The sequence below is a fragment of the Pyxicephalus adspersus genome, chromosome 3 (genome assembly GCF_032062135.1).
Source record: "Pyxicephalus adspersus chromosome 3, UCB_Pads_2.0, whole genome shotgun sequence".
Taxonomy (NCBI): domain Eukaryota; kingdom Metazoa; phylum Chordata; class Amphibia; order Anura; family Pyxicephalidae; genus Pyxicephalus; species Pyxicephalus adspersus.
Window position 1 is genome coordinate 20107951 of NC_092860.1, and position 16383 is coordinate 20124333.

Below are 16383 nucleotides of genomic sequence, written 5' to 3' on the forward strand. Positions count from 1 at the left end.
ACACATTATCACAAAAGGTCTGATTTATTAAAGCTCTCAAAGGCTGGAGAGGATACATTTTTATCAGTGAAGATGGGTGATACAGCAAACCTGGAATGGATTTCTTCAAAATAATTTGTTATTTGATAACAAATGTTTTGAATCCTGGAGCAGACCCATTCTAGGTTTGCTTGATCACTCAGCTTCACTGATGAAAGTGTATCTTGTCCAGCCTTGGACAGCTTTAATGAATTAGGCTCAGTAATGGCACCAGATCATGACCATACCAACAGGCAAAGTAATGTGCATTATTGAATGGTTTGAAGTGCCATTTTTTTGGCACCCAACACACTAACTAGTCATACCTGAAATGCACCAAAACACCCAAAAATGTTGTGGTCATGAGAAAAATAAGGCATGTCCTTTTTGTCTGCATTGGTTGGGTATTTGCAACCTGTTTGTATTATGATCTGCCTTAACACAACACATATGAACATGTAACATGGTAACATGTTAAAGCAACAAAGAGCAAAAGTCAATGAAAACTCAGAGCTACTACCTGCAACTGGGAGCACCAAAACCAGGGAGCAGACAGCTAGGGTCGTAATATAGCTAGATGGCCTTATGACCAGTCTACAAATACTTCTATGTCCAGTGACAGCAGGATTGGATTTACCATTAGGTGCAGTCCTCTGTGCTTATAGAAGGCCAATTATCTGGGAGTCAAATACTGAATCCCTTTAAGGGCTAGTGATGGAAATCCAGGACTGGGTTTTAAATCGGCACCTGTGTCTATCAATAAGCAGCACCAAGTACACTTTAGAGTACTTGACAGATTAACTGGCTGGTTGTTCACATCTCTAAGAAAAGTGATTCCGGCAACTGCCTGTCTGCTTAATAACATGAACGATTTATGCAAGAAGGTTTCTGATAGTTACTGTGGGCACTGCATTAGAGTTTTACTGAATAAGGCTATTTTGGCTAAATTTCAAAACATTAATTCCATTTCATCGTTTCATTGAGAAAGAGATGCAGATGAGTTTGGTACTTGACTATAAAATACTTTTTGATAGTTGGAACTTTCTAAAGATTTATGGTATACATCTTTATATATGCATTCACGGTAGCACTGGGGAAATGTAAGTTTGTCCGTATATGTTGTAGAAGAATTAAATACTTTCCAAATTTGGCATCAGCTTTCCTTGGAAAAGGATGGAAGAGCCTGGATAGGGCCATGCGCGATTGTGTCGCTGAAGATTTGGGGCTCTGTATTTGGGATCCAGGCCTGGAATTGTCAAGAAGAAATGGGTGGGCCAGGCCTGGGTCTCAAATAAAGAGCCACAAATCTGCAGCAACACAATCACATATGGCCCTGTGCAGGCCCTTTAATCCTCTTCCAGGGCTTGATTTTAAAATTAAGGTTCATAATGCCAAATACCCTCTAAATTTGGCATCACATATTTAATTTTTTTGCAATGTCCTATCTTTTTTTTCTCTACTCCTTCTTTAGATAGCATAGATGACATTTTTGAGGATTTAGCATCTTATCTTTTTTGCTGGTCCAACAATCATTAGAGGGGTGTCCACAACAAGGCATTGGTTTGACAAATGCAGGCACTATCAGCACATCTCATCACCAAAACCAACAAGGTACCTGACTGAGTTGTTGACTTTATCAGGGTCACTGGCTGTTATGACCACCACCACTGATCCAATGTGTGCATCCTCAGGGACATCGATGACCCCACTCAGTGGATGAAACTTAGGAGGTTCATCCACATCCAGCACAGACACCTTCACAATTGCTTGATCCCGAAAAGTGCCCAGATCTGAGAAACGGGGATCCACAAAGCGGTTCTGTGCTTCTAGGACCAGAGAATGCTCTTTCTGTGTCTCGAAATCTAAAGGCTGCAAAAAAAAGAAAAAGATCTGATTGTAAACACAATATTTTGAGACCACCATTTTTCTAAAAATAAAAATAAATGGGTCAACACAGCAAGAGAAAAAGGAAATAGCAATTAGTCAGGGTATAAGTTACTTATATGAAAATGAATGCTCTGCAAATTCCTGCAAACATTTAAGAATACGCTTATTAATGATAGCTCTGTAATTACTTTTAGATAGGAGAAGAAAGTTCTTCGGCAGGGGAATTTAAATGATCTGTGATAAATAGAATGGAGACTCGCAGGCTTTGTTCTCTTGACCACATCTAAGAAAGTTAATAATGGTAATTGTGATCACATCCATTAAATTTAGTACTCAACACATTGCACAAACCAAATTAAAGGGAAAGCATATCCGATTTTCAGGAAGTGTATACTTTAAGTTATGGAAGAAAGTACATTAGTCATTGTTTTTAGTGACTCTGTATAATCAATATTATCTGTGCACAAAATATACCAGCCTCATGGGAGTGCCCTGATTTAACCCCCATTCATATGTCAGATTACGGTTGCTGTAAGTGATCTTTTTTTATGATTTCCAGTGACTGATATAGGAACAAGTGCCTTAAACACATCGCTATTCTTTTCTACAGACAGGGAAGGGGAGGGTGAGTGAGTGCGCTCCACTGAACTCTTCTATGAATCATTTCCGATTGGTCATTCATCAATTAGCCCTGGTAAATTGATAAATGATGTCCAGGACTGCTGTATACATGCTAGATACTACTTGAGATGAGCATGACGGTTCTTCTAGGGTGACAACATCTAATACGTGTATGAAGCACAGAAGGGTCGCTATACCACAACCATAAAAAAAGGATTTATAAAGCACCACCAAACATCGGATGTGAAATGAAGAGTGCAATGAAATAAATTCTGAGAGGAGGGTCTGGTCAAGTCACATGAACAGCTCTGTTCCCATCAGATATTTTCTTCTGCAAGCAGAATTAAAATCAAAATACCAAGAGTCACTAGGTGGTAGAACATTTTCTTCTGCTCCTATTGGCTATTTGTTCTTTGCTTACAATGCACAGTGCCTGTGCAGTGCAGTGTTGAGCCCGGCTCTGTTCCCAACACTGCCAAGAATAGACATACTGTACTGTACATGCCGGGGACTATGCAACATTATCCATGACCGCCCAATGGTAAAACAGGATTGCAGTAGACTCAGAGGAGTTAGCAAAGAAGATAGCAGCTTTAGTAGGATGAAGCAGTAGCAGCCCTTGACTTGGTGTTGCTGCAGGGCCTTTGGAAAAAAGTTGGTGTGTGCCGAATGCCATATTTATGGCCAAAGCTTACCCAAACCAATGTGTTCAGTTCTTCTTTAAGGAATTGGAATTTGGCAGATTACAGCAGACTATCCATGAATAGGCCTTACAATTAGAGAAGTGATGTGGACTACAATGGGAGCAAATAGCAATATGAATTAGGAGAAAAAGGAGAAAGGACCCACAGCGTGCTGTGGTAATGCATCATAACGTGTTTACCAAAGGCCATTACAAAATGTGCGGTATGTAGCTCTCCCGTCCACATACATATGCACTGCAAAACTCCTAAGTGCCCTGTGATTTACTGTGTGCTGCAGTGAAATAAAAGATTTGTCCTCCTTTCAAAATTTACAGATGGTACAATTGCAACAGATAATACATTGCAGGCAATATATTGTGAAAGGTTCACATCAGATGGGCAATTCCTCAGTTAGCAATACATGGAAAGCAGCAGAATCAATAATGAAAGGCTTCAATTGACCTTACACAGTTGCTGCCTCACTGGCCCTGGAGCTGAAAATCTCACTCTCCAGGAAAGTAACAGTGATGAAACACATCCCAGCTATAGGCTAAAGGAATTGGAAGTGTCAGGACTGCCAGCACTTTATCTGTCAGAATGACCCAGGATTTAATCATAACTGAAGGGAGATAGAGGCTGCTGGAGGTATATATCTCTAGGTGTGTGCACCTATATCTTTATATCTGCAGTTTCCTTAATGTAGTCAGCACTATAAAAGTACCCTCAAACCATCATTTCCTCCCCTTTTATTAATTACCTTGACCTTGTATTGTGTAATCTATGATCTTAGTCCATATCATTTTATTATAGGGGCTGACAATAATCAGGCAACCCTATATCTTTCACATTTACTGAAATCAGAACATTTCCTTTTGTGTTACCAATTAATTCTGGGCAAACCTTAAACTTGCTCTATACCTCCCTCTGTCTTTGATGAGCTCCAAACAGTTTTTCAATAACTAATGTTATTAGTTCTGTTCTACCACTGCTGAGAGCACAGTAAATTACGTACCTTGACTGCTTTGTAATATGTCTGTATTGGTGCTGTTACCGCTTTGTGACTCCTCTGAGTGTAAGCAGAAGTCTGTGTGAATTAGACGCCAGTAGAGTAAATGTTAGTAGAAGAGTAAACTTCAGCAATAAATGGGGATTTCTAAGCTCTCAGCACTGCCTCCCAAACACTGTATCAGCACATTTTCATACAGACCACCCAAGGAGAAGCCTGACAATGGAGCTTGGGCTAAATAACCAACAATCCTGACCCCTACCATTCAAATTATCCTTGTTTTGCTTGCAGCTGCATGCAGCAGATTGTGGTGCAGTTTCTAAAAAGAGATATGCCACTGTTGGCCATGGGCACATGTGTTTGCCCACAATACAGTTTGCTTTCCTAGCTGCATAGCAGAAGATTTCTGTTGTCTCAGAAGCTTTCAGCCTTGTGGATTAGCACCCTGGGTTTAAAGGAATTCCACCAGGGACATGATCTAAAATTGTGCTACAGTTTGCTACAGTTTGTGCAAAATGTGTATGTCAGAGACACTATATTATGAGGGAATTAGGGATGTGAATGGTTTAATGTTATCTGTAATTTGCAAAAGTAAAGCATATGTGCTGTATAACTTGCATAACCAATAAATACCAATAAATGTGTTGGAAGCATATGCTGCAGATATTTATTACTTACAGATGGTTGTTTATGTCATGTTTAACCCCCACATAATTTGATGCTTAAAATAATAGTATCAATAAAGATTACAAGGAATTATGTTGTCAACATTTATTACATTTATCAAAGATTGTTTTGTAGTTATAGCAGAGCTTCCGCTGATGGCTCCATACATTGGACCAAAGTATTGGGTTCCTTGCACACTTTTTTCACATGTACAAACCCAACATGATCCATACCACTAAGTTGACTGGTAAAGGTAGAGAAATTAGAGGTAATGCTTTGGCTTGCAACCAATTGGGGAAATCTTTGTGCCCTTAGCACATCTGGTAGAAGCTCTTAGTGTTGCTCTCTATATATACTAAAAACCCACACAGCCTGAGCCTTTCCATATCATTGTAGATATTACCTGACAAAGGGACATGCACGATCAGCCTAACTCACATTTCAGATTTCCTGGTTCATCAACAGCTTTTAAGATCTAGCCAAATCTAGAGCTATTACCCAAGCTTAAACTTAAGGGAATGAGGTTTACAACATATCTATATCTATATGTGATGGGGCAGCATGGCATTTGTAATCAAAGCCTTATATAAAAAAGACCCGTCTATGAAGCCAACATGTTTGGAAGGCTTTTATGGAAGCCCATTCTCCTTGCATACAATAGCACATCATGCTTCCAGGCGGATGTACTTTAAGAAGTCATATACACAATAGGTTAATGCCAGCCTATCCTGCCAAATGCCACTCTTTTGAAGAAAGTGTTGGATCGCTGGCTTGGTTGGTTATTCTTCCCACTGACCCTGCACCATATTCATTCCATTATCTCTATATTTCTTCTAATTAGTACTGAAACCAAACCTTAAGTATATTAACCAGGCAGTTGACATTTCTAGAAGAAGAGTTCAACAATAACCACCCTTATATTTGTTCCATAATAGAGTTTTTTAAAGGAGATATGTGTGACTTCCTTCTGAAAATGTTAATTTCCCAATTATCTATGGCTATAAAATGGCTTCTCCTGTGCTTGCCGCACAGTGCTTGTATAAGAGTTACATCATCCCAGCCAATAAAATGGCTGAAGATCATATCAAGGAAGAAAAAAAGGAAGAAGATTGCAGCACCTTGCAATGGAATGGAAAAGGTGAGTATGTCAGGGTTTAGTTTTGCTTTAATACCTATTGAGTCATTGACCTGGACATCAAGCATGCATTCATTTAAATCTTGGTGCTTCTTGTTGAAGCTAATTAGCATGACAGCCAGGTATGTAGCATTTTCAGAAGTAAAAAGACTGTGTCAGTTAGAAAACTTTCATACACTGCTCAACCAACTATGTGCATCTGGGCTGGAAATTGTTTCCTTTTAGCTTTTGCCTCAATTATTTGAGCCAGGCCAGGTCAATGGAGCAGAAAATTAGAGCAGAGAACTAGATATAACAAGGTGAAATTGATCTTGTTGCAACATGAATTTATACTTATAAATTAGCAAAGCACAAATAAACAGATATTTTATCATTTACATTGTTCCCTCGAGTGAGCAACACATCTTCTGAGTTCAGATATATGGATTTGTTTGGAATAAATACACTATTTTTTATGTTTCACAGAGTAATCAACCATATAGACTCCCATTGGTGATTAATATTTATAGGGAAAAAAACTCAAATTACAATCTCTTTGATAGGAAAGACTATATTTAGAGGTATAGGTGGATGCAGTCGCTTTCCTACTTTATAGATAGCTTTCCTCAACCCACTGCTTTCAATAAGTTTTGTACTGTATTGATCGACCTTATGGAAGAGCTCCCTTGATGACCATTAAATCTACTGTCAATATCCTCATGGATATGGTACTATATACACTCCCACTGGTGATTTTTCACATTAATGAGCATTGACTTTCGCAGACTCTTGGGCTCATTGACCCGGGTTCAATTTAGCGTTGCATGTCAATTGATGATTATATTTAGGTAAATGATTCTAGAAGGAATTTTACTGATAAGCTAAGAGAGATACAATGAGTGGCCCTTAGCAGAGATTGTTTTTCTCCTAGGGTACGTAGTCCCAACGGCCAAATAACCCATAAACCAGTCAATGGAATCCATCAAAGAGTTAGCGCTTACTGTACTTAATTTTCCTCCCCTTTCATTGTCAGCCATTGCCAAACAGACAATTATGGATAGGTGAGTAGAGCTTTTAAGGCCATTGGGTAGGAGCTGTTTATTACTTTCTATGGTTGTGATATGCGAAGACACAGCACTGGATCCTTCTTAGCACTGGATTCAGTTTTTGAATTATATAAACTGAGTAGCTCTTAAACAAAAATCAACAGAAGTGTTAGCTGGATCTAATGGGGCTTGGCATTCATGTGTTATTATATCTTTCAATGCATTACATATGCATTTTATCCAGTGTTCATGAATTGCTAAGAAGTTAAATATTCCAGTTATTGCTACAGCACTATGTTTTATTGATTTCTTGTACCTGGAGATTACAAAATAACCTTGTCTTTATCTACATTTAGTTTTCTGTAGAGAGAGTAGTTTGGTCTCTATGAGTCTTAATAATAAAAAAATGTCCCTGTTATTTGGGGGTTAATTGTGCAGTGGAAATTATCAGGATAGGTAATGCAATTACATTTATTGTAAGACTCTACTAAAAAACAAAGTATGCATTTATATATTTATAAAATAGAAATGTATTCTTATATATAATTAGCTTGGGTTTGTCTTGGTACCAGTTTCCAATCTCTGAATGGAAGGGTCCAGTGCTATCAGTATGACAGGGAACATTTTGGAAGGAAGAGAAAACAGAGTCAGCAGAGAGATTTTTATAACATTAATTTAAATATTAGTTCTTGTAAAGAGGTGTTAATAACCTGTATGTAAATGTGTAAAGTTCTAGTACTGAATACATTTAGGATGAAGAGGGTATAGCTATTTAACGTCATTTCTGAGCTCTCTAGAGAATGGTACTATGGAGCAATTCATCCTCAGTCATCCTCAAAGATCACAACAAAGCCTATGAAATGGGCTTTCAGTTGGTTTCTATCAGCTTAGAATATCTGCTGCATGTTGATCTTAAGGGGCTGGCAAGTCTGGCTATCCATAGAAAATAGTGGAGATATCAGTGTCCCTTTAGTGAGCTTTAAAGATACATTTTCCTACAATGGCTATAGCAACAAGTAGGGATCAGGTCCATGTTTTTTGTGATTTTATTGCATTTTTAGGTTGATATTCTACAGGTTACAGGTTCACTTTGGAGGAACTTTATTGTACCATAAACGTTCAGTTGAGATTTAGTTATCCTTTAAAATATGCTGTGTTATGCTAGAGCATTCCTTGTACTACCTGTGTAGTGTATAAACTAATGATCAAGTAATTATGGGTACAGTCACATATTCATAGTGTCAGTGTCCTTTCTGATTTCCTCAGAAAAATGATGAAAGAGAGATATACGAGTAAGGAGAATATCCTCCAGAGGTTGCTAGGGGTTCTTTGAGGAATGAGCATTCTTTGACTCCTAGACCTGCTACAGCTGTTCAATATAATGCAGGCCTGCTGGAAAATAATGAAATCACTAACTGTTTGCAGGATTGAAATGCTCATTGTATGTGGTGTTCAACTATATGGGAACTGTGATTCAAGTTACTCCTAGAATGTCTCAGAATTCCTGGTGGTGGCCTAGATACAGTTGATCCAATTATTGGATACAATACTTACCTACATCCCCTGAAGAAGCAAGTAAGGCAAGGTTGGAATTTAAGACTTTATGGACTTGTAAGCATGCATAACAACAATTATATTGTAGCTATTGCTACTGATGGTATATAATACATAATAAAACTGTTACAATTTGAGGTTACTCTGTTACAAACTTAAAGACCCCTCTTTATAATATACCCAAACTAAGTCTTTTTTATTTGTTCTCCATTAGTAAGAAGTAGAGCCAGAAGTAATTATGAATGTTGGGAATCAATACAATTTCACATATGTGATCCCTGATCTTTCTCATACTGGTCATACATATTAACATGTATACAACTATTAATTATGATCATTTAATTAAATTAGTCGTTGCCTTTAGAAATTGATTAAACTAATTGGGTAGTGAAATTAGTAAATAATTAATCTCATTGAACAGGAAACATTGCTCCAGATGGAAAATCTAATTGATTTTGATCAAACCAATGTATTTTGTTTTATTTAATTAGGGTTTTCAAGTAAAGATAATTTGAAAATAGTATTTTACTGTTACTCGTTTGGCCAGAATTGGGGATCAGTGTTTAAAAAAATCATTTATATTACTAGTGCAGGATTATTCTTGTAAAGATCACTTGTAGGACCATGTTCAAAATGTGAAGACTGGTTTTTCAGCACAGCAATAAAAAAGGCGTAAAAGTCTTGGAGATTGTAAGGTGGCAACCTAATATATAAAAAGTTTAGTATCCTTTGACATTTATCTCAAGCCAAAACTTTTTTTTATCATTTTAGGTACAGAATGGAAGTCTTGAAACCTTAAAAATGTCCCTGGTAACAATTGTTAGCATTTTAATGCAGTCTGTGTCCCTCACTATGGAGATTCCTTCTTATTTGACCTGGTGAACTGAAGTTTATGGAGCAGAAAGTGATAGAAGGATCTTTGTCAAGGAAAAAGAGGTGAAATTAAATCTTTCAATGAGGAGGCCTGTTTTGATGACTGCTAGTTATAAGGAAATATTCACCTACTTTGAAAAGATTCTAAGTGACTTCTCATTTGGGTTGATTTATTAAAGCAATCCAAGCCTGGAGAGTATACACTTTTTTGTTAAACCTGGGTGATCCAGCAAACCTGGAATGGATTTCCTATAAGTAATTTGCTGTTTGTTAGCAAATGTTTTCAATCCTGGACCAGTTCGTTTCCAGGTTTACTGCATCACCCAGCTTCACTGATGAAAGTGTATCCTCTCCAGCCTTGGAGAGCTTTATTAAATCAGGCCAATTGTGTCTTCAGGAGATTGTAAGGAAATATACTTTAAAGTGACCTTCTGGAATGCTGATTGACAGTTGGACCAGCCACACTTTCAGTTCAGCATCCCGTCCTTGCTTTCTTGCCATGATCAGCCAAACAGTGCTTGGGGATACAGGACAGGTAGAATAATATTGTCAAAACACACTAAAACCCCGTCCATATATCGTCCATTCCATATCCTTCTTCCTAGCATAGGCCTTATACCTGACTGTATGATTATATTTATTTTTGTGACAACAGGAGCCTTTAGGAGGTAAACCATTGCTGAGCTAATATTCCTGGGTGGTTTAGTCGAATATTTTTTTATTGATTATGCCACATTATTGCAGTTCTGTATATTTCAGTTTCATCTTTCATCTACCTGAAGAACGCTGAGAATGGCCTCCTGGGTGACTGCATCAGTTGTAACGCTGAACAATGCTGCCATCTCTTGTTGTTGAATCTGATAAAACATGTCTGTGTTCTCTCCCACATCAGCATCTTCAGCTTTCAGTCGTCCAATCACTGAACCCGGGGGAGCAGTCTCCAGCACGTTAAATCGGTACAGCTCTGAAAGGTGGAGAAAAGGTCTGTAACATATCATTTTCTTCTATGATCTTATTTTATCCTATTTCTTCACTTGAGATTAAACTTGTATGGTCTATTGCCGCTAATAAATCCTGGGGGCCCATTTATAAAGGTGACAATCATGCTGATGACTAGAAAAGTACAGTTATATCTGCAAAAATAACAACACTATTGTGTTTGCTCTCCTTATAAAAGTGTCAATCAGCCATTTTATTGCAACATTTATTAGGTGCTGATCAGCATGATTTCTACTTTAGAAATCGCCAAATTGCTTTGCCTCTTTGGTGCCAAACTATATAGGCCACAGTGGGGACTGGTATATGTTTTGAATGCCCTAATTTACACTTTTGCTGTGATCACTAATTTTTAAAAAAGTGTATGCAGCCATAATGAAAGTTATTGGGCCTTATACATTGCTTTCCTATACGGCAATCTAAGTGAATGGATTATCTGAAAGACACTTTAATATCAATATGGTAGAGTGATGAAAGCTCTTGCCACCATGCAAAATCTGAATACCTTTTTATAATTGTTATATTATATTAATATAATTATATTATCCAGTTTTACTTAATTATATTATTATTTATTATAAATGGACCTGTAGTACACTTTAGGGTAGGTTACCAGAAACATCTTAGAAATGCCCATAGTGTATAGTCTAATATGATTTGTCAAAATGCATGGTCCCAATGTTTATTGGCAGCTGTGTCTGATACTTTCATGTTATTGGGCCTGATTTATTAAAGCTCTCCAAGGCTAGATAGGATACAATTTCATCAGCGAATCTGGATGATGCAACTAGATCTAGCTCAAAAAAGGACCATTAAAGAAGAGGTGAGAGAGGGTATGCTTGATTTTTACAAGCAAAGTCAATCATTACACATTTGTTTATTTCCTGTTTGTATAAATATAAATTATTCTGTGTCCAGACTATGGACAGTATTTACATATAAGGACTCGCAATAAGTATTCACCTACACTACTGGGTTATGTTATTGTAAATGGCATATCATTCTTAAAGTTTTGCATTAATGTGCTCAAATGTCATGTGCGCTACATTTCTGTGCCTTGGCTGCCATTTGCAATGGATGCAATGCATGCATGTTTTAATACATGAAGCAATTGAAGCCATAGCAGGGACTGGTCCTCAGTGGGTTTCAACAAGCACTAACTCCTGTAAATGCATGCAGTGTGGAGAAATTCATCCTCAAAATTCACAGGAGAGGCACAGAAGTTGTTCCCTCACCAGCTTACCTTCCTCTACTCCTCCTGACTATAAGCCTTTCTTCCATTTTCTGGAAAAAAAAAGTGTCCTGGAAGGAGGAAGCCTGTCACCTGACTTATTATCATTGATGGTGTATCACTGACTCCACACTGCTCAGTATATGAGAAATAAAATGTAACAACATAGGAACATTTTTAGAGATGTCCAGTGGTGTACATAAAATGCACACCACAGGTCTTTATAAATATGCCTATTTGTGTAACACATTAAACACACTTTGATACAGAACCTGGCAAAGATGCATTGCTTCCAGCAATCCTTTAGGATGTCTATTGTGATAAGAACAATTCAGAAAACTTGGAGGTTTTGCCTCCTCCCTTATTCTCAACACTAAACTATATGCCTTCTCTTTATTAGTTTTTCATATTGTTTACTTTTTTCTAAACTGCAGTGTAAAGTCTACATTTAATAATCTATAATACAAGTTACTTTCAGTGTAATTTCTGCCTTCAAGCATTACCTCTGTTGGAAACTTTGACTGTTAAATTGCACTAACAATAATTGATTTCAGAGAAATTGCTGGTACTGAGATGAACAGAATGACAGATATCTGATATTGGCAAGGATAAAATGTCTTTTTTAATCTATTATGCAGCTGACTCTCATTATAGTACCTAAAAGGTAAATACAAAAACTGTAGTAGACTTTAAGCAAAATCAATTTTGACATATTTAGTGTATCCAATACGAACCTCAATACAATTGTATTTTTTTGTAAAGGTTTAAATAAAGACGGTTCATATAACTCTCCTTTGTATTTAAACATAGTTTTTTTTTAAATTTGGGGGCTGGGATGAAACATCTATCTTATCCTAGGCAAAATTAGTAAAAAAAGTTACAATAGTACAGTAGAAACAAATCAGTGATGTACAGTCAAATTTGTTTTTTCTTTGAAGAGGGGGCAGATGTCCTACTGTGTTCTCCCTTTATGAAACAAGAGTGGTTGTTAGCTGTCAGCCTTTGAAAATTCTGGAACACTGAGTGATGTCTAGGGCCAGCTGTACAGACTCTAGAGTTTCATTGTCCAAGATGAGCACACATGATTATCTCAAATAGGGAAAATCTAGGGCCTGTATATCCATTTTTGATGGCTATGGTGATTCTGCAGCCCTTTACCTTGTGCTGGTAGACCACAGTGGACTACAGCAGCCTTGTAGTCCTCTTAGGCAAATGGCTGGCAGATCACTTAAAATGCTATTGTAGGGCATAAAACATAGGAAAGCCTCACATACCTAACTGTTAAGGAGATCCTATCATCGACCTAGCTCAACTGCAGCAAAATTGTATTTACTACAGTCACCATAACCTTACAATAACTGATTCATACATAAAAACCTAATGTATTCTTCTCTCTGACTTACTCTGGGGGAATCTCGGAGGGTTGTCATTCACATCGGTGATCACAATAGTGACTGTTGTTGACCCTGAAAGTCCTCCCAGTTGGCCAGCCATATCTGTGGCCTGGATCACAACATCATAGCGGTCTTGAGACTCTCTATCAAGGTCTGACACTGCAGTCCGGATCACACCTACATAAAGAAAAAAGAATAATTAAATATAAAGATAGAAGATACATTCAAAGATCAGCTTTCATGGCTTTCATGGCTGAATCAGTGGAACTGTTGAATTTTGATTTGCCCAAGTATTTCCATGTCGGTCCATCTGATGTGTGGAGTTTCACACAATAAAAGATTCCAGGCAATCGTAATTCAAGGATTGTACGAGTCCCTACAGGTTGGACAACTCTTCATGCATTTATTCAGGAAAATAAAAAAGAAAAGGCAGTTTGGCCTGGTTTCTAAATCATTTTGCTCACCACTATTTCAAGGTACCTAGGCAATTTTAATAGCGGTGACCAAAAACAATTCTATGCATCCCTCTAGGTCATTTTACTGCGCTGCCTGTTATGAGCACATATGTTTCTGACTGCCCACTGCTACAAAACTCAAAGAACAGAAATAATTGTATTTACAATCAGCAAACTGTTCATCTCCAAAAACATCTACACCATAAAGACAACACAAATCATAATCTCCAAAAATGTCTACAAAATAAAGGCAAGTACCTGTCTTTTTGTAAATATTGAGGCTTCTGCTGCTGGCCCCCTTGTGAAAATTTTAGTTACTTGAGTTTTTGTTCTATACATCTGAGACATAAAATTAAGAAGCCGAAGTTTAATCTGCATTTGTTATGCCCTACTTGGTTTCTCCTTTTACCCTTCTTCAACAAGATCATTTAATTATTAAATAAAACCTTTTTCAGATGAAAATCTAATTACTAAAATCTTATATAGAGGTGATTTTGACTCCGGTTGGATCAGTTAAACAATCTGACCACATTTGTATTATATAATGAGCCTTACTGTACCTGTCAATGTAGTGCTCAGCCAGTCTGGCTGCCAGTTGATGAAAACTGTCTTTGCTGGATGAACTCTTATACCTGTCAATGAGCTGTTTAAGTTTTGAGTCCATGCAAAGGTTGTAATAGCTTTACCTGAGTTGGAATTGTTCAACCACCACAAATCCTAAACATTTTATTTTCCTTTCAAATCTAAATTTTAATCTTTCATTAAAAAACCTGGTGACCCTGCTAGTATGGGCCTCTTTAAGTCCTGGTGCTAACATAGGAGAACTAAGCTAGGCAACAAATAAGCGTACGGTACAGGTAGTTTAGGTCCTGTTCAGACAGCAATAGTTTTGTTTTCCACCCGACGCGTTTCGCCTAATAAGGCTTCCTCAGGGGTTTTTTGGAGAGACCTGTATGTAAATCCTAACAATTAATTTCCCCTTAATAATCCCTTTTCATATGCAATTATATAATTTGGACCAAGGATATTCCCTCTCTATATAATTGGCTGGTTAGCGTCACCATAGCCAGTATTGAGGAAAAGCGTAAAATAACCATGTAACACCTGTCTGTATTACCCCTGAAAAGCCATAAGGCCAAACACGTTGGGCTATGAGGGGTTATTTGATTACTTTACCCTTTTTCTCAATACTGGCTATGGTGACTCTAACCAGCCATTATCATTAGAGAGAATATCCTTGTCTAGCATAGACTGATCAAATATACCTCGGAGGTTAAACCAGGTAATGACCTCCTTTATTTTTTGTACTTTGCTGAATTTATTTCATGTATTGAAATGTGTTTAATAAATAATACTTGTTTATTGCACAGTTGCTAATGTATAAACCACTAATGCCAATTTAAAACACCCCTCTTTTCTTCCTGTTATTTTCGTTGTAATGTTAATAGCTAATAAATTCTCTAATGAGCTTTCCAATTTTTTTTTAAAGCAACACCTCTCATGACAACACTATTCTCTACATATAGTCAAGTGTCCAGTGTTGTTGCCCTAGTACGGGAAGTGTTTGACTGACAAGGATTACTAAGTCTGAAAATTGATGCAGTAACTGATATAAAACATTTGTTCTTGGGTTCAGGTGCATTTTAAGGTTTCATACTTTTAGCTCTGATTTTTTAGTTTGAATTTAGTTCTCCTGATAAGTGCACCTGTCACATGCACCAAATAGTGGCAAATATTTGTAAGCCTGACGAATATTTTAATGAAAGCAACTCATCAGTTTCCTAAAGGAAAAAATGTTGTTTGTTGCACACATCTTGTCTGTGTGCCAACATACTCCGGCACTTGTCAGATTTACACATGTACGATCGTAAGCAACGCACGAATGGTGTGACTGAAATTGCTTATGTTTGCACCTGGAATGTGTAATTAAGGACTGGCAGGTTGTTGAATTGAGCTGTGATGTAGGTTTTATAATGTTAGTGCTGACTTATGAATTTTCTACCATCTCCAATAAACATCCTTGACAGCTACCAATTGTGGATTGAAAGACATCAATAACTGGCGAACGTTGTGTAGTAATGACTGTGTTGTGCGGAAGAAGCTTAAAGGGAAGGTACTGCGCGATATACACAGGCTGCCATTGCTGACTTCCCTGTAATGAATGCCAAAATGCTAGATACCTAGCTGTTATGCTTGTCCATTGGTTTCTTTACTTTCTGCGTCAATAATCAAGAACATGGATCAACTACATGGATTGGAAAAGTCAAAGTGAAGTCAGAGCTTCTCAGCTGTATACTTGTATGGGTCATTTACCCAAAAAAACAGTCACCCAGCATTTCACAGCGAGGAATTGTACTCTTAGTATTTTTTTGTTGAGATCCATTGAGGTAATTGGCTTCATTCAGCACAACAGGGCATATACCAATGTGGCTACTCTATATACAGAGACCTATGGCAGGCACAGAAGAAATTATTGAGGCTCATGTTACACAAATGATCTGGCAGTTGTTCCTGGGTGAGTTATAGCCTTCTAGCATCCCATCAGCCACCACCCTGATGTTCGTTCAAAATGTATATGCATTGGCATTTTTTGATGGGTGGTCATCAATGAAAATGTTCTACCCATTCACTATAGACAAGCATGGATACTTGTGGTTAGGAAATAGTAACACCCCACTTCTTGAAGGTCAAATGTAGAAAAAAATAATAACATCTCATTGCCTTCAATAGATCACTGAACTGTGCATACTATTACATTTCACTGCGTCATTTAGTATACCTGTGCTGGAGTACCCATTGGAAAACAACCAAAACATTCAATTTACTGAGCAAGCAGTAA

The 16383-nt window shown here is 37.5% G+C and overlaps 1 protein-coding gene across 3 annotated transcripts in view; it reads right to left on the reverse strand.

Annotated features, from left to right (window-relative positions):
• Nucleotides 1-16383, reverse strand: part of CDH22 (cadherin 22) — a 200118-nt gene that overhangs the window by 18516 nt on the left and 165219 nt on the right. For all 3 annotated transcript variants that reach the window (XM_072403805.1, XM_072403804.1, XM_072403806.1), the window contains 3 exons: nt 13099-13266; nt 10245-10432; nt 1634-1887 (listed from right to left, as the gene is read on the reverse strand). In XM_072403805.1, the coding sequence (XP_072259906.1) occupies nt 1634-1887; nt 10245-10432; nt 13099-13266 (610 nt within the window). The remainder of the gene's footprint in view (nt 1-1633; nt 1888-10244; nt 10433-13098; nt 13267-16383) is intronic.